Genomic DNA, 25,613 nt, shown 5'->3' on the forward strand with positions numbered 1-25,613 from the left:
ATTTAAGATTAACATGGGCAGCATGGTAGCATTGTGGATAGCACAATTGCTTCACAGCTCCAGGGTCCCAGGTTTGATTCCGGCTTAAGTCACTGTCTGTGCGGAGTCTGCACATCCTCCCCGTGTGTGCGTGGGTTTCCTCCGGGTGCTCCGGTTTCCTCCCACAGTCCAAAAGATGTGCAGGTTAGGTGGATTGGCCTTGATAAATTGCCCTTAGTGTCCAAAAATTGCCCTTAGTGTTGGGTGGGGTTACTGGGTTATGGGGATAGGGTGGAGGTGTTGACCTTGGGTAGGGTGCTCTTTCCAAGAGCTGGTGCAGACTCGATGGGCCGAATGGCCTCCTTCTGTACTGTAAATTCTATGATCTATGATCCACAATGGTTTCATTAACACAAAGTCCTTTTTAAGCACACAAAGGATTCTCCGCACCCCAACGCCGAATTCGCAGCCGGCACGGGGGTGGAGAATCCATCTTCTCGCACGGAATCGGGACCGGAACGTGTGTTTCTGGGTGGTTTTCCATTCACTGCGGGTGGGATTTTATCTTCCCGCTGCTTGTCAATAGGATTTTCCATTAAAACCACCCCACGCCACGTCTTCACAGCAACTGAAGAATCCCACCCAGGTTCTCCATTGTACCCGGCCTCACCCGTGACATTCCTGCGGTGGGCGGGGCGGGAGAATCCATCCCTTTGTCTTAACCACCTATACACCAACTCTAAGATCCAGCCACTGATTTCCATAATTATTTCAACTCACATTTCACAGGCTGTAGTAAAATCTCACAAACCTAAAAATCACTTCAGATATCTTTCAGGCATCTCAACCTTTTTTCTAACTCTTTCTATCTTTACTGAACAGTACTCTGTCCTAATATCTTTAATCTCAGACCTCTTGGGAGCTTCTTTAACTTCTCTACTTTTCTTAACTAGCTGCTCTTTAGATCTTTGCACTTGTATTCTTAAGTATTACTCTGGTGTGGCTTTTCTTTTAACAAAGCTGGGAGAAATGTTTCCTCTCTAACTTCGAACAGAGCTGTGAGAATCATAGAATTTACAGTGCAGAAGGAGGCCATTCGGCCTCTTGGAAAGAGCACCCCATTTAAGCTTCCAACCTGTCCCCATAACCCCACCTAACCTTTTTGGACATTAAGGGCAATTTAGCATGGCCAATCCACCTAACCTGCACATCTTTGGACTGTGGGAGGAAACCAGAGCACCTAGAGGAAATTCATGCAGACACAGGGAGAATATGCAGACTCCGCACCCTAACCCAAGCTGCGAATTGAACCTGGGACCCTGGAATTGTAAAGCAACTCTGCTAACCACTATGCTACCGAGATGCGTTATGTTTCACTACTTATCTTCAACTGCAATAAAATTAGCTAAATTAAAATTTAAAGCCTCTTTACTGTACAACGTACCAGTAGCTAAGCAACTACTGCTGGTTTATTTATTATTCGCGCCGTAGCCCTCTTTAAGCACAATAGAAACACATTTGGCAACTAACTAACACACATATTCTTTATTGCAACAGTATTTCTTTAACTGTTAGTGCCTTCCATACCATGCTATTTCTATCATGCAATACCCATCCTATTCGTCCCTTTCATATTTACATAGAATACATAGAATTTACAGTGCAGAAGGAGGCCATTCGGCCCATCGAGTCTGCACCGGCTCTTGGAAAGGGCATCCTACCCAAGGTCAACACCACCACCCCATCCCCATAACCCAGTAACCCCACCCAACACTAAGGGCAATTTAGCATGGCCAATCCACCTAACCTGCACATCTTTGGACTGTGGGAGGAAACCGGAGGAAACTCACGCACACACGGGGAGGATGTGCAGACTCCGCACAGACAGTGACCCAAGCCGGAATCGAACCTGGGACCCTGGAGCTGTGACGCGATTGTGCTATCCACAATGCTACCGTGCCCATCCATTCCCACTCATCCTTCCGAACCATATCTTCTATGTCACTCTCCCCACCTTCTCCCTACCCCTCCCATGCCATTCAGTCCTCATGCCTTTCCCTGAAAGCCATGTCTTCCACCTTGTCCCTCTCTTATTGTCCATGCGCACTCTCTCTCTCTGTCCCTCTGCCCACTCTCCCAACTGACCCAACTACCTTTCCTCCCATATCTTCCCCTCCCTCCCTAATAACCATAACTGAGGAAGTAAAGCAATGGAAGCTAGTGGGGGTGGTGCTGGAGCTCAGTAACTAAGGTCAGGGAGCAGCGAATGTCATACGCCAATCAACACTTGGCTCCACCCATCAATTCAATCCATGTGGACAAACAAAAACTATTATTATTATAGATTGTGGAATGAAGAGGAAGTGGATGTGACCAGGTGTATTAAGTATGAGCATAGGGGACTTCCGGTTGCGGCTATGCGGAGCTAAGTCGCAGGTTCGGCAGCTCCCGCCAGGAACGAACTTTTGGGCTCTTTTTAGGGTCCCCAGCGGTACTTTTTCGATGGTTACCGACGTGGGAAGGAGTCAGCAACATTTCCCCAGCAGTATATGGCCTGGACCAGGAGTGGGGCGAGTAAGAAAGTGGTGGCAGCGCCAAAGCAGAAGCGAGGGAAGTAGCACAAGATGGTGGCGGGCGGAGACCAGGAGGCATGGAGGCAGTGTGCACAGGAGCAGCAGGAGACTCTCGTTAAAGGCTTCAATTGATAAGCTGATGGAGACCCAGATGCCCCAGGGGGTGGCAATTCGAGAGATCCAGCAAAAGGCCTCCGCAAGAGAGGACAAGACCTTAGGCCTCGCGGTGAAGGTGGAGATGCACAAGGCGCTCCATAAAAAATGGCAGGAGAGGTTCGAGGAGATGGAGAACCGGTCGAGGCGGAAAAATCTGTGGATACTGGGCCTTCCGGAAGGGCTGGAGGGGTCTGTCATGGGGGTCTATATGGCCATCATGTTAAATTCGCTGATGGGAGCTGGGTCCTTTCAGGAGCCGCTGGAGCTAGAGGGGGCCCATCGAATATTGGAAAGAAGATCCAAGCCGAATGAGCCGCCACGGGCGGTGCTGATGCGGTTCCACCAGTTCGCTGACCGGGAGTGTGTGTTCAGGTGGGCCAAGGAGGAGCGGAGCAGCAAGTGGGAGAATGCGGTGGTGCGGATCTACCGAGACTGGAGTGCGGAGGTGGCAAAGAAGAGGGCCGGGTACAATCGGACGAAGGCGGTGCTGCACAGGAAGGGAGTGAAGTTCGGCATGCTACAGCCAGCGCGTTTGTGGGACACCTACAATGACCGGCACTTTTATTTTGAGTCCCCGGAGGAGGCGTGAGCCTTTGTGCAGACCGAGAAGTTGGACTCTAACTGAGGGCTGGGTGTGGGGATCTGCATGTAATTGTGTTATATTGTGTTATATTTCGAGGGGGGGTTCTCTTTTTAATGTTGGTTCTTTGTTGTTTTCAGGGCGGGTGGGGCGCTGTTTTCTGCTTGGGTTTGTTGGATGGGCTCTAGGAGGGGGGCAGGCCTGCAGTGTGGGGGGCTGATGGTGTGGAGGGGGGTTGGGGCCCCGCGAGGGGACCGGGCCGGTGAAGGGAGCTGCTGTAGGGGAGGTGGGGTCGGGCAGGTGGAAAGCGCGGGCTTTTTCCCACGCTAAGGGTTGAAGGGGGCGGGACCGCAGCTGGGAAGCGCGGGCTTTTTCCCGCTTGGGAGCGGGAGGGGGAGGAGGAAAGCCTGCTGGCGGACACTGGGGAGGAGGGGAAGCCCCACGCTGGGAGGGGTCAAAGGAGTGGCGGGAGTAGCCGGGGTCACCAGGAGTCAGCTGACTTGTGGGAGTACAATGGGGGGAGCAACGCAGATGTGGGGGGGGTTACTGGGTTGCTGCTGGAATGGCCAAGAAAGAGCTGGAGTATGTGGAGGGGGTCAGGATGGGGGTCTGCCGCCGTGGGGAATGGGCTGAGCGAGGGGCGCGGGCACGTGGCGGGTTGAGGAAGGGTAATGGCTAGTCGGCGGGGGACGGGGGCATGTAGCCCCCTGATCCGGCTGATCACCTGGAATGTGAGGGGACTGAATGGGCCGGTCAAATGGGCCCGTGTGTTTGCGCACCTGAAGGGGCTGAAGGCGGATGTGGCCATGCTTCAGGAGACGCACCTGAAGGTGGCGGATCAGGTTAGATTGAGGAAGGGATAGGTAGGCCAGAGGTTTCATTCGGGGCTGGATGCAAAAAATCGGGGGTGGCGATCCTGGTGGGGAAGAGGGTGTTGTTTGAGGCGTTGAATGTGGTGGCAGACAGTGGCGGGAGGTATGTGATGGTGAGCGGTAAGCTACAGGGTGAATGGGTGGTGCTGGTCAACGTATATGCCCTGAATTGGGATGATACGGGTTTCATGCGGCGCATGTTGGGCCGGATTCCAGATTTGGAGGCGGGGGGGCCTGATAATGGGGGGGATTTCAATACGGTACTGGACCCGGCAATGGATCGATCCAGATCCAGGACGGGTAGGAGGCCAGCGGCGGCTAAGGTGTTGAGGGGGTTTATGGACCAGATGGGAGGGGTGGATCCATGGAGGTTTGCAAGGCCGAGGGCCAGGGAATTTTCATACTTCTCCCATGTGCATAAGGCCTATTTCTGGATTGATTTTTCGTTATGAGTAGGGCGCTGATTGCGAGGGTGGAGGGTGCTGAGTATTCGGCGATCGCCAATTCTGACCATGCCCTGCACTGGATGGACCTCGAGCTGGGGGAGGAGAGGGACCAGCGCCCACACTGGCGCTTGGAAGTGGGGCTGCTGGCGGACGAGGAGGTGGGCGGGCGGGTTCGAGGATGTATCGAGAGGTACCTGGAGGCCAATGACAATGGGGAGGTCCGAGTGTGGACGGGCTGGGAGGCGCTGAAGGCGGTGGTTAGGGGGTAGTTGATCTCCATTCGAGCCCACAGGGAGAGGAGAGAGCAGAGAGAGAGGTAGAGACTGGTTGGGGAGATGGTGATGGTGGACAGGAGATACGCGGAGGCTCCGGAGGAGGGATTGCTGAGTGAGCGGCGTAGTCTCCAGGCTGAGTTCGACTTGTTGACCACCAGAAAGGCGGAAGCTCAGTGGAGGAAGGGAGCTGTGTATGAATATGGGGAGAAGGCGAGCAGGATGCTGGCGCACCAGCTCCGTAAGCGGGATGCAGCCAGGGAGATTGGTGGAGTTAAGGATAGGGGAGGGAATGTGGTGCGAAGGGGGTAGACATTTATGGGGACTTCAGGGACTTTTATGAGGAACTGTATCGGTCCGAACCCCCAGCGGAGGAGGGGGAGATGGGGCGCTTCTTGGACCGGTTGAGATTCCCGCGAGTGGAGGAGGGACAGGTGGTAGGACTGGGGGCGCCGGTTGAGCTGGAGGAACTGGTCAAAGGGATAGGGAGAATGCAGTCGGGGAAGGCGCCGGAGCCGGATGGGTTCCCGGTCGAATTTTATAAAATGTATGCAGACCTGTTGGGCCCCCTGTTGGTTAGGACCTTCAACGAGGCAAGGGAATGGGAGGGCTCTGCCTCCGACGATGTCTCGGGCGGTGATCTCCTTGATCCTTAAGCGGGACAAGGATCCCCTGCAGTGTGGGTCATACAGGCCGATCTCACTCTTAAATGTAGACGCCAAGCTGTTGGCAAAGATCTTAGCCACGAGGAAAGAGGACTGTGTGCCGCAGGTTATCCATGAGGATCAAACGGGGTTCGTGAAGGGGAGGCAGCTGAACACTAACATACGGAGGCTCTTGAATGTTATAATGATGCCAGCGGTAGAGGGGGAGGCGGAGATAGTGGTGGCGTTGGACGCGGAGAAGGCCTTTGATAGGGTTGAGTGGGGGTACTTGTGGGAGGTGTTAGAGAGGTTCAGGTTTGGGGAGGGGTTTGTCTGGTGGGTGATGCTGTTATATGAGGCCCCGATGGCGAGCGTGGCCACGAATGGGAGGAAGTCGGAGTATTTCCGGTTATACCGAGGGACGAGGCAGGGGTGTCCCTTGTCCCCCCTGCTTTTTTGCGCTGGCAATTGAACCCCTGGCCATGGTGTTGAGGGAGTCGAGGAACTGGAGGGGGCTGGTGCAAGGTGGGGAGGATCACCAAGTGTCGCTCTACGCGGACGACCTATTGCTGTATGTGACGGACCCGGTGGGGGGAATGCCGGAGGTGATGAGGATTCTTAGGGAATTTGGGGATTTCTCAGGAAACCAGCTCAACTTGGGGAAGAGTGAGCTGTTCGTTGTACACCCGGGGGACCAGGAGGGGGGGGGGATCGGTAGGCTCCCACTAAAAAGGGCGGAGAGGAGCTTCAGGTACTTGGGGGTCCAGGTGGCCAGGAGCTGGAGGGCCTTGCATAAACTTAACCTCACGAGGCTGGTGGAGAAAATGGAGGGGGAGTTTAAGAGGTGGGACACGCTGCCGCTGTCTTTGGCGGGTAGGATGCAATCAGTCAAGATGACGGTGCTCCCGAGATTTCTGTTCCTGTTCCAGTGCCTCCCCATCCTTAACCCGAAGGCCTTTTTCAGGCGGGTTAACAGGAGCATTACGGGATTTGTGTGGGCGCACGGGACCCCGAAGGTGAGAAGAGTGTTTCTGGAGCGGGGCAGGGATAGGGGGGGGCTGGCGCTGCCCAACCTCTGTGGGTATTATTGGGCTGCCAACGCAGCGATGGTGCGTAAGTGGGTGATGTACGGGGAAGGGGCAGCATGGAATAGGATGGAGATGGCGTCCTGTGTGGGCACGAGCCTGGAGGCACTGGTAACGGCGCCGCTGCCGCTCCCTCCAACGAGGTACACCACGAGCCTGGTGGTGGCGGCTACCCTCAAAATTTGGGGGCAATGGCGACGGCACAGGGGGGAGGTGGGGGCCTCGATGGGGTCCCCAATACGGGGGAACCACCGGTTTGTCCCGGGGAGAATTGATGGCGGGTTCCGGAGTTGGCACAGGGCAGGTGTTAGAAGGTTGAGGGACCTGTTCGTGGACGGGAAGTTTGCGAGCCTGGGTGAGCTGGAAGGGAAGTTCGGGCTCCCCCTGCGGAACACCTTTAGGTACATGCAGGTAAGGGCGTTTGTCAGGCGGCAGGTGGCGGAGTTCCCTCTGTTGCCGCCGCGTGGGGTTCAGGACAGGGTGCTCTCGGGGGTGTGGGTTGGAGAGGGGAGGATCTCGGAAACGTACCAAATGATGCAGGAGGTAGACGAGACCTCGGTGGAGGAGCTGAAGGGTAAATGGGAGGAGGAGCTGGGCGAGGAGATTGAGGAGGGGATGTGGGCGGATGCCCTAGGAAGGGTGAACTCCTCCTCTTCTTGTGCGAGGCTTAGCCTCACACAGTTTAAGGTGCTGCATAGGGCTCACATGACCGGTACAAGGATGAGCCGGTTTTTGGGAATGAGGACAGGTGTATTAGGTGCTCAGGGAGCCCAGCGAATCACGCCCATATGTTCTGGGCATGCCCAGCGCTGGGGGAATTTTGGAAGGGCGTAGCAAGGACGGTGTCGAGGGTGGTAGGATCCAGGGTCAAACCAGGCTGAAGCCTCGCAATATTTGGAGTTGCAGAGGAGCCGGAAGTGCAGGAGGCGAAAGAGGCCGGCATTCTGGCCTTTGCGTCCCTAGTAGCCCGGCGGAGGATTCTTCTTCAGTGGAAGGATACCAGACCCCCAAGCGTGGAGGCCTGGATCAACGATATGGCGGGGTTTATTACATTGGAGAGGGTGAAATTTGCCCTAAGGGGTCAGTGCAGGGGTTCATCAAGAGGTGGCAACCATTCCTAGATTTCCTGGCAGAACGGTAGAACAAAAGGCCAGCAGCAGCAGCAGCAACCCGGGGGAGGGGGGGGGGGGGGGGGGGGCGTTTTCTTTGTTTTGGGCTGAGGGGACATGTATAGATGTTCATTGCTAATGATGGGTGCTATTTTTTGTATATATGGGGAGGGGGGGGGGGGGGGGGGGGGGGGGGGGGGGGGGGGGGGGTTTGTTCAGTCTTTTCTTGATTTTTTTTGTTATTGATATTTTGTGAAAATTTGAATAAAAATTATTTATTTAAAAAAAAGTATGAGCATAGGATAATCTCCATCTGCTCTGCCGCTGTAGCCATTTGGGATGGCCACTTCCAACTAGGTACAGAGAAACTTGCAAAGCCTGGTGGGTAAAACGGACAAGCCAAGACTCAGGCCGGCTCAGAGCCTGAAATGCATATTTGTTAGCAAGAAGTCCAGACAGTATCGAAACTCCATCCAATTAGCATTTTAATGGGGCCGATTAGCATTTGATGGCCCATCCTCACCAAAACAAAGGACTGGTACTCAAGCAACCGGGACAGTCCCAGACATTTCGGCGCCACTCCATGTCCAAGGGAAACGCAAACAATGGGGTCAGTGACCGCTTGGGACACGCCCAGCCATCCAGATCCCCGCCCACCTATTGGCTAAGGAATCGAACGGAGTGATCAGGGATCACCCAATTAGTAAGGCCCAAATCGAAGGACTGCCCAAAAGAGCGCGAACCCCCCCCCCCAATAGTGTAAGAAGAAGGGTTCGCCATATGTTCGCTCTCTTGGTCCTGGTACCTCGGTCACGGTCATCGCCAAGTGCAGCAACACCAGAAGCAAGTACAAGTTCAACACTCGCTACCAGAGGGATGAGCCCAACTGAGCAGCAGTTACTCCTTCAAACCCGATAGATCCAGAATCGAACAGCGGCCACTGTTTTCTGACCTAAGCCAGGTGCCTGAAGTTAAGTACAGGTTGTCTTAGTCGATAGGTGTAGTTAACTAGTAGTGTTTATGTTGCATGACTAATTGTACCCTCGACCTTGAACTAACTAACTGGTGTTTGGCTCTTTGATCGATAGCCGGTTGAAACTTGTGGTGGTATCATTTGATAACTGGTGACTCTAAGCATTAACACAGAAAAAAGAGCAAACTTACTGATTGCCATAATTGGAACAGAGCCACAGAAAAGACAAAGTAAAAGGAAGCACAACAGTTATTGGCGACATCAGACGGGATTCGACCCAGAAGTGACCGTGTCACTCCGAGAGAACCCACAAAAGCATTTGAATTAGAATCCAAATTGGCAAAATAAAAGAAACTCACAACACCGCTGATCATGGTCTCATGTATGACCACCACAATGATGGTGAATACTGTTTCTTCTATCAGAGTGAAGACATGTCTTCCACCCATTATCACCTGCTACCTGCAGTTGTGTGATGCCTTGTTCTGCAAGAGAGAGGGAAGTGTGCCAGGGAGTGTGGTACAATGTGTTTGGGCGACATAGCTTTCATGGTTGAATAGCTGGCAATGTGGGCAAGCTGTGAGATGTGGGTGGGCGATTGTAGCAATGTCAAAAGTGGGAGGGTGAAGTGAAGCTGTGAATGTGAAATATGAGTCATGGCTGATAGAAATTGTTGGTAGGTGTGTGAAGGGGTGGTGGTGAATTGAGAGTGGGTGAGGTTAGTGATACTGTTGGTGGGATATAGCATTTGTAAATGCGTTCAATTACTTTGATTCCTCATGCGGTCATTAGACTTCTTGCAGCATACATCCAGATACTCAGATATACACTGCAATGACCACAATAATTATGTTCCCTCTGTCTCTTATATATCTATCTGGAGGGCCTTCTGTCTCTTATGGATGGAAAATGTCTTTACACCTGTCCACCTTTTGCACCAAGGCGTGCCATTCTTCTGTCTTTTCCAGGACAAATTCACTTATAGAATGACTTCCAGAACCTGTTCCAGTCAAAATGCACCTCCTGTGTAATTTGACGCCTCGCTTTAAGTAGTGCCAGCTAGTTTAAACTCAGGCTAGCCTTTCACAATTTGCATCCCCTTCTCAGGCATGTATTCTCCCTACAGCGCACATAGCACTGGTTGCACTCTTCAGTCATGTAAATGAGCAAGCAGCACATAGTTTGTATTCATCACACATCACATTCCCTTCATTTATTTTTGCGCATTATCGAATTTCGCAACCTCAATCATTTTGGAGGCCTCCAGCCCTATTCACATCTGCTGAAGGTAGTTAAAATTTAACTTTAATCATCATCTATGTGCTGATATATTGCTGTGTCCTGATCGTTTTCTCTCTCCATTTCTGCTATCGTACATGGATACCTTTAAATCACTAGTTCAGTGCATTTGGGTATTGTGATCATGTGCTGCAGGACTGGATTTAGCCTGCCTGTAGGTGGAGTGACTGATTCTGCAACAGCCAATTGTATTAAAAAAAATTACAATCAAGGAGTTCAGGGCTGGGGCTGAAAACCGGAGCTATCATGGCTCAAGACATTCAACACCAAATGGCTGAGTGAGTACTGAGATGTTCTGTGATAGTCTTCAGAATAATGATAAATTGCATGGTCCTTAGACATGTGGTAAAGGTGGAGTACATTTACTATCAAAGCACTGCTAATTTTCACCTTTAGGAAAGTACTTCCTGGTTATGGGGCAGGCTGCAAGTCCCTGAGTATTTTGGGCTTTACACGGTACAGAAAGCAGCAAAGCACAAAGCCTACATGTCATTCGTTTCTATTAAGCACAGCTTTCTCACAGTCCCTGTGTGTCAGACATTTCAATTCTACACAACTGTACTGTGCAACATTTAAACTTCTAAAGGCGGCAACGCAAACTGAGGGAGTACATTATAGGTTGAAACTTGTTGATTTAATCCTGCAGAACTTGAAAGTCTGCATGTGTAGTATTTTGTGGAATGTCAGGCACCCAACCTTGAAAGTCACAGTGATGCATTGTAGAATTCCCGAAGAATGACCAGAGATTACACAGTTTAAAACCATAAACTAAGAAGAGGGACTATTAGAACTCCAAACATTGTGCCTCAGCAATTCACTGAAGCTGAGACACTGAGACAGGGTAACTTTTTCGAGGCCCTGCACTACCACTGGGGCCTTGGACATAGCCAGGAAACATTGGAAGATTGTTGCCATGCTGCCTATGCTTTGCTGTTTTATAATTTCATCCCTGTCATTTTTAATACCACTGGCTGCATATGAAATTTACTGCTAGGTGGGCAGATTAAGTCCTGATATGAGACACAAATTGTCAAACTTCTGACTGAAGCAAGAGAACTGTGAATGGGACCAAGTTAACAGCATGTAGCGAGATGTTAGTCGCTTTAAAGAGAGATACATGAGAGTGAGATAGAACAGCTTCCTATTCAGCACTACTATTGGAAACTATGGCTTGATTTTATGGGGTAGGGGGTGGAAAATTGACCAGCAGGAGGCGCACCTGGAAGAGGCCAACCCCACAGCTGTAACTCACTGCTGGCAGACTACACATGGGGGTCTTCCACCCCTCAGGAGGCCAGGAGGTCCCCTAACCTCGAGGGCTGATAGCCAGTCTGATTGGCCAGCAGCCCTGGCAGCACCAGAGCACAATTGTGGACACCGTCAGGACTGTAAGAGAAGCAGGAAGGGGAGTGATGTCTGCCAGAGACAGGTAAGTCCTGGCTTTTAAGGCAGGGAGGTATCTGAAAGCCCAGGGAGGGGGAGGTGGGGACCCAGTTTTGGAGGGCAGTGATGTGCACAGGTCACCCCTGCCCGCGGAATGGTGTGTTCCTCTTCCTTCCCCTTTTTCCAACTTGGAACCAAAAATGGACTGTCAGTTCCACCTGCCAAACCACACCCACATGTTATGGCATGAGCAGCATAATATCCAATTGGCTTGGTAATGAGCTTTAATTACCTATAATTACTTATTTAAATATGGCAGACGGGTTGCCAACTTTGGTGCCTGCCCACCATCTTGTTTTGGGGGACAGTTTTGGGGTGGGCAGGTAGGTAGTGGGCTGGAAATCCCTTGTAATTTACATGCCCCCTCCCCACCTGGACAAAAACATGACCAAGGAGTGCGGAGTAGGGCATAAAATCCAGCCCCTAGTTAACCATGCCAGTCCTGAGGTGCACATCAGTAGGGCCATCATTAGAGGAATTAGTACTTAAGTTTGGCATGCCTTGTGAGGAGGAAATGTTCTAAATGATCTTTTAACACATCGTGTGCGATGTGGGAGATCAGGGACATGTCCACTATCCCTGGCTCCTTCACGTGCAAGAAGTGTGTCCAGTTGCAGCTCCTGTTAGACCGCTTGACGGCTCTGGAGCTGCGGATTGACTCAATTTGGAGCATCTGCGATGCTGAGGACATCGTGCATAGCACGTATAGCGAGTTGGTCACACCGCAGGTGAAAGTTACTGAGGGAGATAGCAAATGGGTGACCAAAAGACAGAGCAAGAGTAGGAAGGCAGTGCAGGTGTCCCATGCGGTCATCTCCCTGCAAAACAGCAGGGCAGGAAGAAGAATGGCAGGGCTATAGTGATAGGGGACTCAATCGTAAGGGGAATAGACAAGCGATTCTGAGGACGCAATTGAGACTCCAGGATGGTATGTTGCCTCCCTGGCGCAAGTTTCAAGGATGTCTCGGAGCGGCTGCATGATATTCTTTGGGGGGGGGGGGGGGGGAGAAGAGGGTGAACAGCCAGCTGTCGTGGTGGACATAGGCACCAACTATATAGGTAAAAAACGGGACGAGGTCCTACAAGCTGAATTCAGGGAGTTAGGAGTTAAACTAAAAAGTGGGACCCCAAAGGTAGTAATCTCAGGATTGCTACCTACCTGTGCCACGAGCTAGTCAGAGTAGGAATGTCAGGATAGATAGGAGGAATGCGTGGCTCGAGGGATGGTGCCCGTAGTCTAGATGTTGTCTATGTACGGGAAGGTGGCCCGTAGTCCGTACCGGTCAACCATTCGGTCCACCTCACGTTGGAAGACCGAGACCCCATTAGTGACGCCTAAGGGAACCCTAAGGAAGTGATAGAGGCAGCCATCTGCTTCGACCGCAGTGTATTGGCGGTCCACTGGGCGGATGGGGAGCTGGTGATATGAGGACTTCGGATCCACTGAGGAAAAGACCCGATACTGTGCAATCTGATTGACCATATCAGATATGTGTGGGAAGGGGTACGCGTCAAGCTGCGTGTACCGATTAATGGTCTGACTGTAGTCAATGACCATCCTGTGCTTCTCCCCAGTCCTTACTACTACCACTTGGGCTCTCCAGGGGCTGTTGCTGGCCTCAATGAGGCCTGCCCGCAGAAGCCGCTGGACCTCCGAACTGATGAAGGTCCTGTCCTGGGCACTGTACCGTCTGCTCCTGGTGGCGACGGGTTTGCAATCCGGGGTGAGGTTTGCAAACAAGGAAGGTGGATCGACCTTAAGGTTTGTGAGGTCGCATAAAGTGAGGGGGGGTAGGGGTCCTCCGAATTTTAAAGTTAAGCTTTGGAGATGGCACTGGAAGTCCAGGCCGAGTAACAGGGCAGCGCAGTGGTGGGGGAGAACGTAGAGCCGTAAGTTGCTGAACTCTACGCCTTGGATGGTGAGGGTCACGATGCAGTACCCCCGGATTTTCACCGACTGGGATCCGGAGGCCAGGGAGATTTTCTGGGTAACGGGGTGTACCGCGAGGGAGCAGCGCCTTACCGTCGTGGGGTGGATGAAGCTTTCCATGCTCCCGGAGTCAAAAGGGCAGGGAGTCTTGTGCCCATCGATTTTCACCGTTGTCGTTGCGGTTGCAAGGTTGTGGGGCCAGGACTGGTCAAGGGTGATGGAGGTGAGCTGCGGCCGATGCTGGGAGGCCCCGGGCTGGTCAGCGGTGGTGGCAGGCGATGAGCAGTCAGACGAGCTTCCCGACGAGCAGGGGTCCTGAGGCGCAGTCCAAAATGGCGCCAAAGATAGCGGCGCCTACGGGGCACACATGGCGAGTGGAATTAAAGTTGGCGCCGCCCACGGGCCACACACGTGGCCTGTGGAGAAGAAGATGGCGGCGCCCACAGGCCGCATGTGGCTTGCGAGGAGGAAAATGGCGGCGACCCTGGGTCGCACGTGGCGGGTGTAGGAACGCTGGGCCTAGAAACAGCGGCAACCGACCGGGCCTGCACAGCAGCAGTGTCCCTACTTTCCGCATCCTTTGCAGGTTGCGCTCCGCACCGGGCAGTGCTGCCGGGGTTATTTGTTCTGTCCGCAGAAGTAGCATTTGGGCATCCCGGGTTGGCTGGCTGTCGTGCGGCGCAGGCTTGCGGTGGGTTGGGGTCGGTAGGTTGTGGGGCCCACGATGCTCATGAGGGTGCCGTGCGGTCGGGGGCGTACGACTGGACGTTACGGGAGGCCACTGTTAACGAATTGGCAAGCTGCCTGGTTCCCGCAAGATCAAGCATACTCCCTTCCAATAGGCACTGGCGGACGTACGCCAACCCCATGCCTGTAACGAAGGCGTCTCTGATTAAAAGTTCTGTATGCTGGACTTCCGAAACTGCCTGGCAGTCACAGTTCCTCCGCAGGATGTGCAGGGCACGCCAGAAATCGTCTAGGGACTCACCGGGGAGTTGCTGTCTCGTGGACAGGAGGTGTCTGGTATATAGTTTGTTGACTGGCCGAGCGCAATGTCCTTTCAGGAGCTCCATTGCTTCAGAGTAAGTGGGTGCATCCCGGATGAGAGGAAAATGTCAGAGCTCACCCGTGAATAAAGGACCTCAGCGGATGTTCGGAGGTAGCTATCGAAGCAGGCTAGCCAGTGGTCAAAAGCGGACGTAGCGTTGGCTGCTGTAGGGCTCAGCTGTAGGCAATCAGGCTTGATGCGAAGTTCCATTGTTTTAAAAATCTTTGCTCAATAAATTGATGCACTATCAATTACTACAAAGACGAGAGTAGTGAATAATCGACGCTTTATTGAGCAAAGCTGTTGTGCCTCATGTAGCTGCTACCAGAATGGGAACAGCACCGGCGAGCACACACATTTATACGCCGCATACTGGGTGGAGCCAGCAGGCAGGGATTACCCATGACCTCTAGTATATGAGTCTTACTGCACTACATCTAATACAGTTAGTGGTGACTACCGCACCTGTCTACTAAGTGCTCGCACACACCTATCACCTGCACACGGTGATGCATCGCGGAAGAAGGTGACAGAGGCATCCTACTTGTTGTTCAATACAGTTCCCCACTCTCCCGATGGTGCCGCCCCCCCCCCCCCCCCCCCCACCCAAACCTCACCCTCCACACACACACCTCCCCTCCTCCCCCGGTGCCATCAGAGATCCTCAATGTGCTTTTCCCTCATCATAGAATCATAGAATTTACAGTGCAAAAGGAGGCCATTTCGCACATCGAGCCTGCATCAGCTCTTGGAAAGAGCACCCTACTAAAGTCCACACGTCTACCCTATCCCCATAACCCAGTACCCCCACGTAACCTTTTTGGACACCAGGGGCAATTTAACATGTCCAATCCACCTAACCTGCAAAGCTTTCGACTGTGGGAGGAAACCGGAGCACCCGGAGGAAACCCAGGCAGACACAGGGAGAACGTGCAGATTCCGCACAGACAGTGACCCAAGCCGGGAATCGAGCCCGAGACCCTGGAGCTGTGAAGCAACTGTGCTCCCCCTAGCTCTATTACTGCGTCTCGGTAGCTCCTCAGGATGCACATCTGAGGTGGAGGCAGCTAGCTGCTTAACTCATCCCGTGGCCTTCGATGCCCCTGGCGGGCGTCCTCTGGGGCCGGAGGGCCCTGGCTCACTTGTCGACGGCCTGGAAAATTACTGGGTGGAACTTGGGCCAGAATTCTTCGGGCATTGACATTCTCTTTTCCCTCTGGCAGCGTACTGCCGCCCGCAGGTTTCCCAGTGGCGGCAATGAATTAACGGGAATGTAGAATCCTGCCGCCAACGAACGGCATGCCACTGAGAAACTCACAGCTGGGGGACCGGAGAATCCGGCCCTTGATGCGGGATGAGTGAGCAGTGAATGAGGCTGGGGGAGGGCATTGAATTTCACCAGGAATTCCATGGCAAGTCCCTGATGTCAGGAGGAAAGCGCCAAGTTATCCTGGTGGCTGAGAGGAAGCAGGATGGCAATACCAGTGCCACATAACAAGGAATTTGTATGCAATAAATACTAAGTCACAAATTTTAGCAATTCAGTGCTACCTTTGCAATTAAGTTGGAGGCACTTTCCCAACTGGTTAAAGCTGGTGGTGAGTAGGTGAAGCTGTCCTGACGTTGAAAGGTGAGCTATTTGGAGCTGTCTGCCACCACTTGGGAGATTTTGTTGGAAGAAGGGAGAGGAGATTAAGAAGCATCACAGGGGAGGGCGAGTGTCACCGAGGTGCCACAGAGAATGGAAGGGTTCACTAAAGGGAGAACCAGGGTGAGCTCAGGAAATTCCTGGGTGAGCTTGAGCATGACAAGGGTGAACCCGGGGCCATGGAGCTTGGTGACTGTGGAAGAGGTCATTCTTGCACAAGTGCAGTTTTTGGTGAAGGTCAAATCACCATTCTGAGCTTGGTTGAACCTCTGGATGCAAAATAGAACATAGAACAGTACAGCACAGAACAGGCCCTTCGGCCCTCGATGTTGTGCCGAGCAATGATCACCCTACTTAAACCCACGTAACCCGTAACCCAACAATCCCCCCATTAACCTTACACTACGGGCAATTTAACATGGCCAATCCACCTAACCCGCACATCTTTGGACTGTGGGAGGAAACCGGAGCACCCGGAGGAAACCCACGCACACACGGGGAGGACGTGCAGACTCCACACAGACAGTGACCCAGCCGGGAATCGAACCTGGGACCCTGGAGCTGTGAAGCATTGATGCTAACCACCATGCAACCGTGAGGCCCCAATAGGTCTTGTCCGCCCAATGTTCCTGGAGCCTCGGGCAGAGGAGGATATGCGCCACTGACTGAAGTTGGGTGCTGCTGACTCTGGGACATTGCATTGATCTGTTTTAGACTGCCCTCGTTGGCTCATCTTCCATTAGCTACTCCCGCGTGTCTGTAATGTGTTCAACAGATTGAGACCCCAATTCTTTTTTTATAAATATGACCCCAATTCTTTTTTTATAAATATTTTAATTCAGATTTTTCATTTTATATAATACCAAATAATACAAAACAAAATAAAACATTGGAACAAATATAAAACCCCCAAAACAGAGCCTACTCCCTCCCACAATCTAACCTCTCCCCTCCCCCTTAACAACTAATGGTGACCAACTCCTTAAAGTAAAGAATGAACGGCTGCATCTTCGGTAAAACCCTTCAATTGCTCCCCTGATGGTGTACTTGACTTCTCATGGTATAGGAACTCCATCAGATCTCCCAGCCACACCGAGGCACTGGGCGGAGAAGCAGACATCCACCCCGGCAGGACTTGCCTCCGGTAATCAGTGAGGCGAAGGCCAGGACATCGGCCCCCACGCCTGTCTCTAGCTCCGGCAAGGCTGTCACCCCAAATATGACTATTAAGGGACAGAGCTCCAGCTCAATTTTCAGAATCGCCAACATGATGCTAAAGAATGAGACCCAGAACCCCACAAGCTTGGGGCAAGAACAGAACATGTCCACATGGTTGGCCAGGCTCCTTGAACAACATTCACATTTGACTTCCACCCCTGCATAAAAGCGACTTATTCTGGACCTATAAAGCACTTGGAGTTGGATTAAACCAAGCCTCGCACAAGAGGACGTGGAATTCACCCTTCGCAGGACCCAACTCCACCCCTCGTCACCTAGTATGGGCCTTAATTCCACCTCCCACCCGGCCTTAACCTGTCCACCGACACTGAATCCTCTGACATAATCCATTCATAAATATCAGAAGTGAGGGCGGCACGGTGGCGCAGTGGTTAGCATAGCTACCTCACGGCGCTGAGGTCCCAGGTTCAATCCCAGCTCTGGGTCACTGTCCGTTTGGAATTTACGCATTCTTCCCGTGTTTGCGGGGGTTTCGCCCCCACAGCCCAAAAGATGTGCAGGTGAGGTGGATTGGCCATGCTAAATTGCCCCTTAATTGGAAAAAATGAATTAAAATAAATAAATAAATAAATATTGTAAGTGCCCCCTTCTTCCAACCCTGCAAGTGAAAGAACCCTCTCCATTACAGAGGTTGGCGGCACCACAAGGGAATGTTGGGGAAAACCGCTTTGCAAAGTTGCAAACTTGCAAGTGTCTGAATAAGTCAGATTGCAAGACCCTGAGCTTTTCCGCCAATTCCTCTGCACTGGCAAACTGCCCCTCCAGGAACAAGTCAGTGACCCCAATTGTAATGAACAGTGCTGGACAATTAAACAATTCCCTGGAGAAGAAAACTTCATAAATATCCCCATACTCAATGATGCAGGAGCCCAGCACCTCCGTTCAGTGGATAAGGCTGAAGCATTCGCAACAATCTTCAACCAGAGGTGCCGTGTGGATTATCCGCCGTAGCCTCCTCCGGAGGTTCCCAGCATCACAGATGCCAGTCTTCAACCAATTCCATTTACTCCACATGATATCGAGAAATGGCTGAAGGCACTGGCTACTGCAAAGGCTATGGACCCTGGAAATATTCCAGCAACAGCACTAAAGACTTGTGCTTCAGAATATCCCCCCCCCCCCCCCCCCCCCCCCCCCCCCCGCCCACCCCACAGTCAAGCTGTTCCAGTACAGCCACAACACTGGCATCTATCTGGCAATGTGGAAAATTACCCAGCTATGTATGTACACTAAAAGCAAATTCAACCCAGCCAATTACTATCACATCAGTCAACTCTTGATCATCAACAAAGTGATGGAAGTGGTCATCAGCAGCACGGTCAAGTGGCATTAAAGCAGATTACTGCACATGCTGGAATCTGAAATAAAAACAGACAATCTCAGCCGGTCTGACAGCAGTTGTGGAGAGAGAACGGAGCTAACGTTTCGAGTCTGGATTATTCTTTGTCAAGGCTAACGAGAACTGTAAATAGGATGAGATTTATACTGTTATGTGGGCGGAGGGGTGCGTGAAGCAATGGGGGTGAATAGAGGGCCAGTGATAGGTGGAAATTGACAAAGATACCTTGGCCAAAAAGACAAAGGGAATGTAAACGGTGATGATCATGGCTGAGAAGAGTGCTGATAGTGGCAGATTAAGATGACAGACTGGAAAAGGGTACATTTTAGGGGTCTAAAAGTTGAACTGGAGCAGGTTGACTGGAAATGCATTTTGGTGGATAAAACAGTGGATGAAAAATGGGAGACTTTCAAAGGAGAGATGAATAGGGTGCAATAGGGTGCATACACATGAGAAATAAATACGGGGTATCCAAAGCTAGAGTACCCTGGATGACTAAGGATATTGATGATAAAATAAAGAAAAAAAGAGGTATATGATGCATGCCGGAATAATAATAGCAATAGAAATCAGGAAGGCGTATCCCAAATGCAGGAGAGAGGCTAAAGCTGGACTAAGAATAAGAAAGGCTAAGAGGAAACATGAGGAAAGGGTAGCAGGCTGTGCTAAAATAAATAGCAAAGTGTTCTTCAAACATATTAATAGTAAAAGAAGGACAGAGTAGGGCACTCCAGGTAGAGATGTCGCCAGGCCCAGATGGGATGCATCCTAGATTTCTGAGAGAGGTAAGGGAGCCGTTGACAGAATTTTTCCAGGCCTCTTTAAACAGAGGATTAGTCCCGGATTGTGATTTGTGGCGCGTTATTTAAGAAAGGGGCAAAGGATAACCCAGGGAACTACAAACCTGTCAGTTTGACATCAGTCGTGGGAAAGCTGATGGAGGCCATAATACAGGATGAGATAAATATATACTTGGGCAAAATAAGTTAATACGAGACAGTCAACAGGGCTTTGTCAAGGGGAGGTCATGGCTGACAAATTTACTTGAGTTCTTTGACAAGATGACACAGGCAGTGTATAAAGATAGTGCTGTATATTTACATATTTGTATATTTTGTATATTTAGACTTTCAGAAAGCATTTGACATGGCGCCACATGGCAGGTTGGTTAAACATGGGGAGACAATATAAGCTCAACGGTACAACTTTGAGGGAAGTACAGAAGCAGAGGGCCCTCAGCATTCAAGTGCAGAATTCTCTGAAGGTGGCCAAGCAAGTTGAAACTGTTGTTAAGAAGGTCATAGAATCCTTGGGTTTATAAATAGGGGCATAGAGTATAAAAGCAAGTAAATCATTGGTCAGACCACATTTGGAGTATTGTAGGCGCAATTCTCCGCCCCCCACGACGGGTGGGAGAATAGCGGGAGGGCCTTCCCGACATTTTTGCCGCCCTCCCGCTATTCTCCCACCCCCCCGCCGAAGTCCCGACCCGAATCGCTGCCGCCGTTTTTTTACGGCCGGCAGCGATTCTCAGCTGTTAGATGGGCCGAAGTCCCAGCCCTTTCCGCCGTTTTCACGAACGGCAAACACACCTGGTCTTGCCGTTCGTAAAAACGGCGTCACAAACTCGCTTTTTATAACCATGGCACCGATTGGCACGGCAGTACCACGGCCGTGCCAAGGGTGCCATGGGCCCGCGATCGGTGGGCACCGATCGCGGGCAGCGGGCCCGATGCCCGCGCACTACTTGTCCTTCCGCCGCCCCGCAGTATCCATTCGCGGGGCGGCTGAGGGGCAACCCGGCCCGCGCATGCGCGGGTTTCGCGCAAAAACGCGATGACGTCACCCGCGCATGCGCGGGTTGGAGTCTTCCAAACTGCGCATGCGCGGCTGACGTCATATGACGCGTCAGCCGGCGCTAACTCCGGTAAGCGGGCTTAACGATTTTCGTTAAGCCCGTCTTGCCGGAGCCTACGGCGTCGGGCTGCTAGCCCCGACCGGGGACCAGAATCGGTCCCTCGCGGGAAGGGGCGCGCTGCCGTAAAACCCGCCCGGGTTTTACGGCAGCTTTACGATTTCTCCCGTTTTGGGAGAATCTCGCCCTGTATTCAGTTCTGGGCACCTTATTTAAGGAAGAATGTTAAAGCCCTGGAGAAAGTGCAGAGGAGATTTACTAGAATGATCCCAGGAATGAGGAATTTTAGATACAAGGAAAGATTGCAGAAATTGGGCTTGTTCTCCTTGGAGCAGAGAAGATTAAGAAGTGACCTTATTGAGGTGTTAAAAATAATTATTATGGCAGAATAAAGAAACATATTCTGTTTCCACTAGTTGGTATGTCAGTGACTAGGGGGTCACAATTTCAAGATGGTCAGCAAGAGAGCTAGGAGTGAGATGAGGAGAGACTTCTTTACTCAGAAAGTTGGGGTTTGGAATGTGCTGCCTTGGGAGTGTGCTGGAGGCAGATTCCACAGGAGGTTTCAAAAGAGAGCTGGATATATATTTGAATACGACTAATTTAGAGGGCTACGGAGATAGGGCTAGAGAATGGGACTAGCTAGGTAGCTTTTTGTGGGTCGATGCAGACACGATGGGCCGACTGGCCTCCTTCTGTGCTGTAAATGAAAATTAAGAGATCAGAATGTGTTAATGGCAGAACAAAGGTAAGCAGTGTGTCAGAGGGCAATTTGGAACAGTGAACAGATGGCCTTCGAAGGGTGAGGTGGGGGGGAGGGAAAAATTAATCAATGTAAGAAATGAAAATAAATGGAAGGAAGTAAAAATGAGATGAAGGTGGAGGAGAGAGTTCACAGTCTGAAGTTGTTGAACTCAATGTTAAGTCTGAAAGGCTGTAATGTACCGAATCGGAAGATGAGGTGCTGCTCCTCCAGCTTGTGTTGGGCTTCACTGGAACATTGCAGCAGACCAAGGATGGACATGTGGACATGAGAGCAGGACAGTGAGTTGAAATGGCAAGTGGCAGGAAGGCCTGGGTGCTTGTGGATGGGCTGGAGGTGTTCCGCAAAGCGGTCACCCAGTCTGCAATAGTCTCTCTAATGTAGAGTAGACCGCATTGAGAGCAGCAAAGACCAGATTTAAGGAGGTGCATGTGAAGTGCTGCCTCACCTGAAAAGAGGGTTTAGGCCATTGGATGGTGAGCAGGGAGGAGAGAAAGGGGAAGGTGTTGTGGGAAGAGGCATGGATAGAGTGTTATGAACATAGAACAGTACAGGCCCTTCAGCCCACGATGTTGTGCCGACCATTTATCCTAATCTAAGATCAACCTAACCTACATCCCTTCAATTTACTGCTGTCCATGTGCCTATCTAAGAGTCGCTTAAATGTCCCTAATGACTCTGACTCCACCACCTCTGCTGGCAGTGCATTCCACACATCCACCATTCTGTGTAAAGAACCTACCTCCGACATCTCCCCTATACCTTCCTCCAATCACCTTAAAATTATGTCCCCTCGTGACAGATATTTCCACCTTGGGGAAAAGTCTCTGGCCATCCACTCTATCCATGCCTCTCATCACCTTGTAAACCTCTATCAAGTCAACTCTCTGCCTTCTTTGCTCCAGTGAGACAAACCGTAGCTCCTTCAACCTTTCTCCAGAAGACATGCCTTCCAGTCAAGGTAGCATCTTGGTAAATCGCCTCTTTACCCTCTCCAAAGCATCCACATCCTTCCTATAATGAGGCAACCAGAACTGGACACAATATTCCAAGTGTGGTCTAACTAGGGTTTTATAAAGCTGCAGCAAAACCTCACGCCTCTGAAACTCAATCCCCCTGTTAATGAAAGCCAGCACACCATACTCCTTCTTATGAACCCGGGTGGCAACTTTGAGGGATCTATGTACGAGGACCCCAAGATCCCGCTGTTCCTCCACACTTCCAAGAATCCTGCCTTTAACCCTGTATTCAGCATTCAAATTCGACCTTCCAAAATGAATCACTTCAATTTTATCAAGGTTGAACTCCATCTGCCACTTCTCAGCCCAGCTCTGCATCCTGTCAATGTCCTGTTGTAACCTGCAACAACCCTCAACACTATCTACAACTGCCCCAACCTTACTAACCCACCCTTCCACTTCCTCATCCAAGTCATTTATAAAAACCACAAAGAGCAGAGGTCCCAGAACAGATCCTTGCAGGACACCATCAGGCGGAATACTTTCCATCCACTACCACTCGCTGTCTTCTTTCGGCCAGTCAATTCTTTATCCAGACAGCCAAATTTCCCTGTAGCCCATGCCTCCTAACTTTCTGAATGAGCCAACCATGGGGAACCTTATCAAATGCCTTACTGAATTCCATATACACCACATCCACTTCCCGACCTTCATCAATGTGTCTCGTCACCAGGGATTTCCCTATTCCCTTTCTTGAACAGGGGAACAACATTCGCCTTCCTCCAATCATCCGGTACTACTCCAATGGAGAGTGAGGACCCAAAGATCATTGCCAACGGCGCAGCAATCTCCTCCCTCGCTTCCTGTAGTAACCTTGGGTATATCCCGTCAGGCCCAGGGGACTTATCTATCCTGATGCTTTTCAAAATTTCCAGCACATCCTCCTCAATATCATAGACTGTTCGAGTCTATTAACCTGGTTCACACTGTTCTCATGAGCAACAAGGCCCCTCTCTCTCATGAATACTGAAGCCTTGGGGGTTTTCCCTATTCCTTCCCGCCAGGGCTTTTTAATGCCCCCCTTCTTACTCTCCTCAGTCCATTTTTGAGTTCCTTCCTGGCTACCATGTAACCCTCCAGAGCCGAGTCAGATCCTTGCTTCCTCAACCTTACGTAAACTTCCTTCTTCCTCTTGACTAGAAGCTCCACTTCAGTTGTCATCCAAGACTCCTTCACCTTACCATTCCTTCCTCGTCTCAATGGGACAAAACTATCCAGCACTCACAGCAAGTGCTCCTTAAACAACCCCCACATTTCTGTTGTGCATTTCCCCAAGAACAATTGTTCCCACTTTATGCTCCTCAGCTCCTGTCCAATGGCAGTATAATTTCCCCTCCCTCAAATAAATACTTTCCCATACTGTCTCTTCCTATCCCTCTCCATGACTATGGTAAAGGTCAAGGAGTTGTGGTCACTGTCACCGAGATACTCTCCCACCAAGACATCTGACACCTGACCTGGTACGTTGCCGAGCACCAAGTCCAATATGGCCTCCCCCCTGTTGTGTTATTCACTCTAGGATAACACGGACTGCAACACGATGTAGATAAACGATAAAGCATACACCAAACGTAGGCGTTGGTTCAATACGATTTATTGAACTTCCGTAACAATGCACAATGCTGCCTGTGGGTTGACTCTCTACTACTCTAAGTAAACTAACCCTAACTATCTAGAACAGGCTAGCTCTGATCCACATTTAGAAGGTGTTGACTGATATGTACACCTTGACTGTCACTACAGTTGTCACCAGTGGAAAGAGTTGGAGTGCTGATGCCTTGTGTGTTATAGTTGGAAGCCCCCCTCTGGTGTTCTGTCTGGTGATTGGTTGTGTTCTGTTCTGCATTTTGATTGGCTCATCTGGGTGAATGTCACTGCCTGTTTTTACCTCATGATGTGCATGGGTAAAAAGATTTGTCGGTTGCTTAGAGCATATACGACATATTTAGAGAAATAACTACTTACAGCAATTGGTGAGTGAATGAATATGTACATGTAAGGTGTCTAGCGTGCATAAACATAACAATATATATAGAAAGGAACTATTTATAAGTCCAGTTGCTGGGGCTGGCGTAGGATTCTTGTGGACCTCCTGAGAGGTGGAGGTGGGGATGATGGCGTCTTGACAGGCGGGTATGCAGCCAGATTGGTGGCCTCGTGGAGCGAGGTGTCCGGATAAGGCATAACAACATCTGGGAACGTGATATCCAGTGGTGGGCAGGCAAGTTTGCGTATTGCCCTTCTGTTGCGCCTGACAATGGATCCATCAGCCACGTGAACCACAAATGACCTGGGAGCAGCCTGTCGAACAACAACAGCCGGAGCTGACCAGCCTCCACCAGGCAACTTGATGCGAACAGCATCCTTCGGAGAGAGCACGGGCAGATCAGTAGCTTGAGCATCATATGTCAGTTTTTGTCGGGTTCTGATTTGCTGCATCTTTTGCAGCAGGTCAGGTAAATGAATGGCCGGAACAGTCGTCCGCAGGTTACAATTCATAAGGAGCTGTGCCGGAGACATTCCGTTGGACAGAGGGGTTGCCCTGTACGCCAGGAGAGCAAGGATAAAGTCCGAAGCTGAGTCCGCAGCCTTGCAGAGCATTTGCTTCACGATATGGACCCCTTTTACGACCTTCCCGTTAGATTGCTGGTAATGTGGGCTCGAGGTGATGTGCTGGAACTGGTATTGCTTTGCAAAGTTGGACCATTCTTGACTATACAAAGAGGGACCGTTGTCGCTCATTACCGTGAGCAGGATATCATGCCTGGCAAATGTCTCCTTGCACGCCTTTATGACAGTCCTCGATGTTGAGTCGGACATTTTCACCACCTCGGGGTAACTCGAGAAGTAGTCAATTATAAGGACATAGTCACGCCCATTGGCGTGAAAAAGGTCAACTCCTACCTTCGACCACGGAGAGGTCACGATCTCGTTTCTTTGGGCTGAGCAGGCTTGAAACGCTGGCAGGTCGTGCAATTGAGGACCATGTTTGATATGTCCTCATTGATGCCAGGCCAATAGGCAGCCTGCCGGGCCCTGCGCCTGCACCTCTCAATGCCGAGGTGTCCCTTGTGAATCTGCGTGAGCACTAAGCTCTGGAGGCTGCGAGAAATGACGATGCGATCCAACTTGAGGAGGATCCCCTCGACAACTGTTAGGTCATCCTTTACATTATAGTACTGGGGGCACTGCCCTTTCTGCCAACCATTTGTGAGGTAATGTATGACCCGCTGCAGAAGGGGGTCCTTGGCGGTCTCTTCTCGAATGTTGACGAGTCGTTC

The 25,613-nt window shown here is 51.2% G+C and overlaps 1 protein-coding gene across 8 annotated transcripts in view; it reads left to right on the forward strand.

Moving 5' to 3' along the window:
- Nucleotides 1–25,613, forward strand: part of dlg3 (discs, large homolog 3 (Drosophila)) — a 758,334-nt gene that overhangs the window by 530,258 nt on the left and 202,463 nt on the right. Inside the window, exon 1 of one of the 8 annotated variants that reach the window (XM_038776239.1) lies at nucleotides 10,192–10,266. The exons of the other annotated variants lie outside the window; for them this stretch is intronic. Within the exon in view, the coding sequence (XP_038632167.1) occupies nucleotides 10,235–10,266 (32 nt within the window). The 5' untranslated portion in view covers nucleotides 10,192–10,234. Of the gene's footprint in view, nucleotides 1–10,191; nucleotides 10,267–25,613 lie in introns of those variants that run through there. 8 annotated transcript variants of the gene reach the window in all.

The sequence above is a fragment of the Scyliorhinus canicula genome, chromosome 17 (assembly GCF_902713615.1).
Source record: "Scyliorhinus canicula chromosome 17, sScyCan1.1, whole genome shotgun sequence".
Lineage (NCBI taxonomy): Eukaryota > Metazoa > Chordata > Chondrichthyes > Carcharhiniformes > Scyliorhinidae > Scyliorhinus > Scyliorhinus canicula.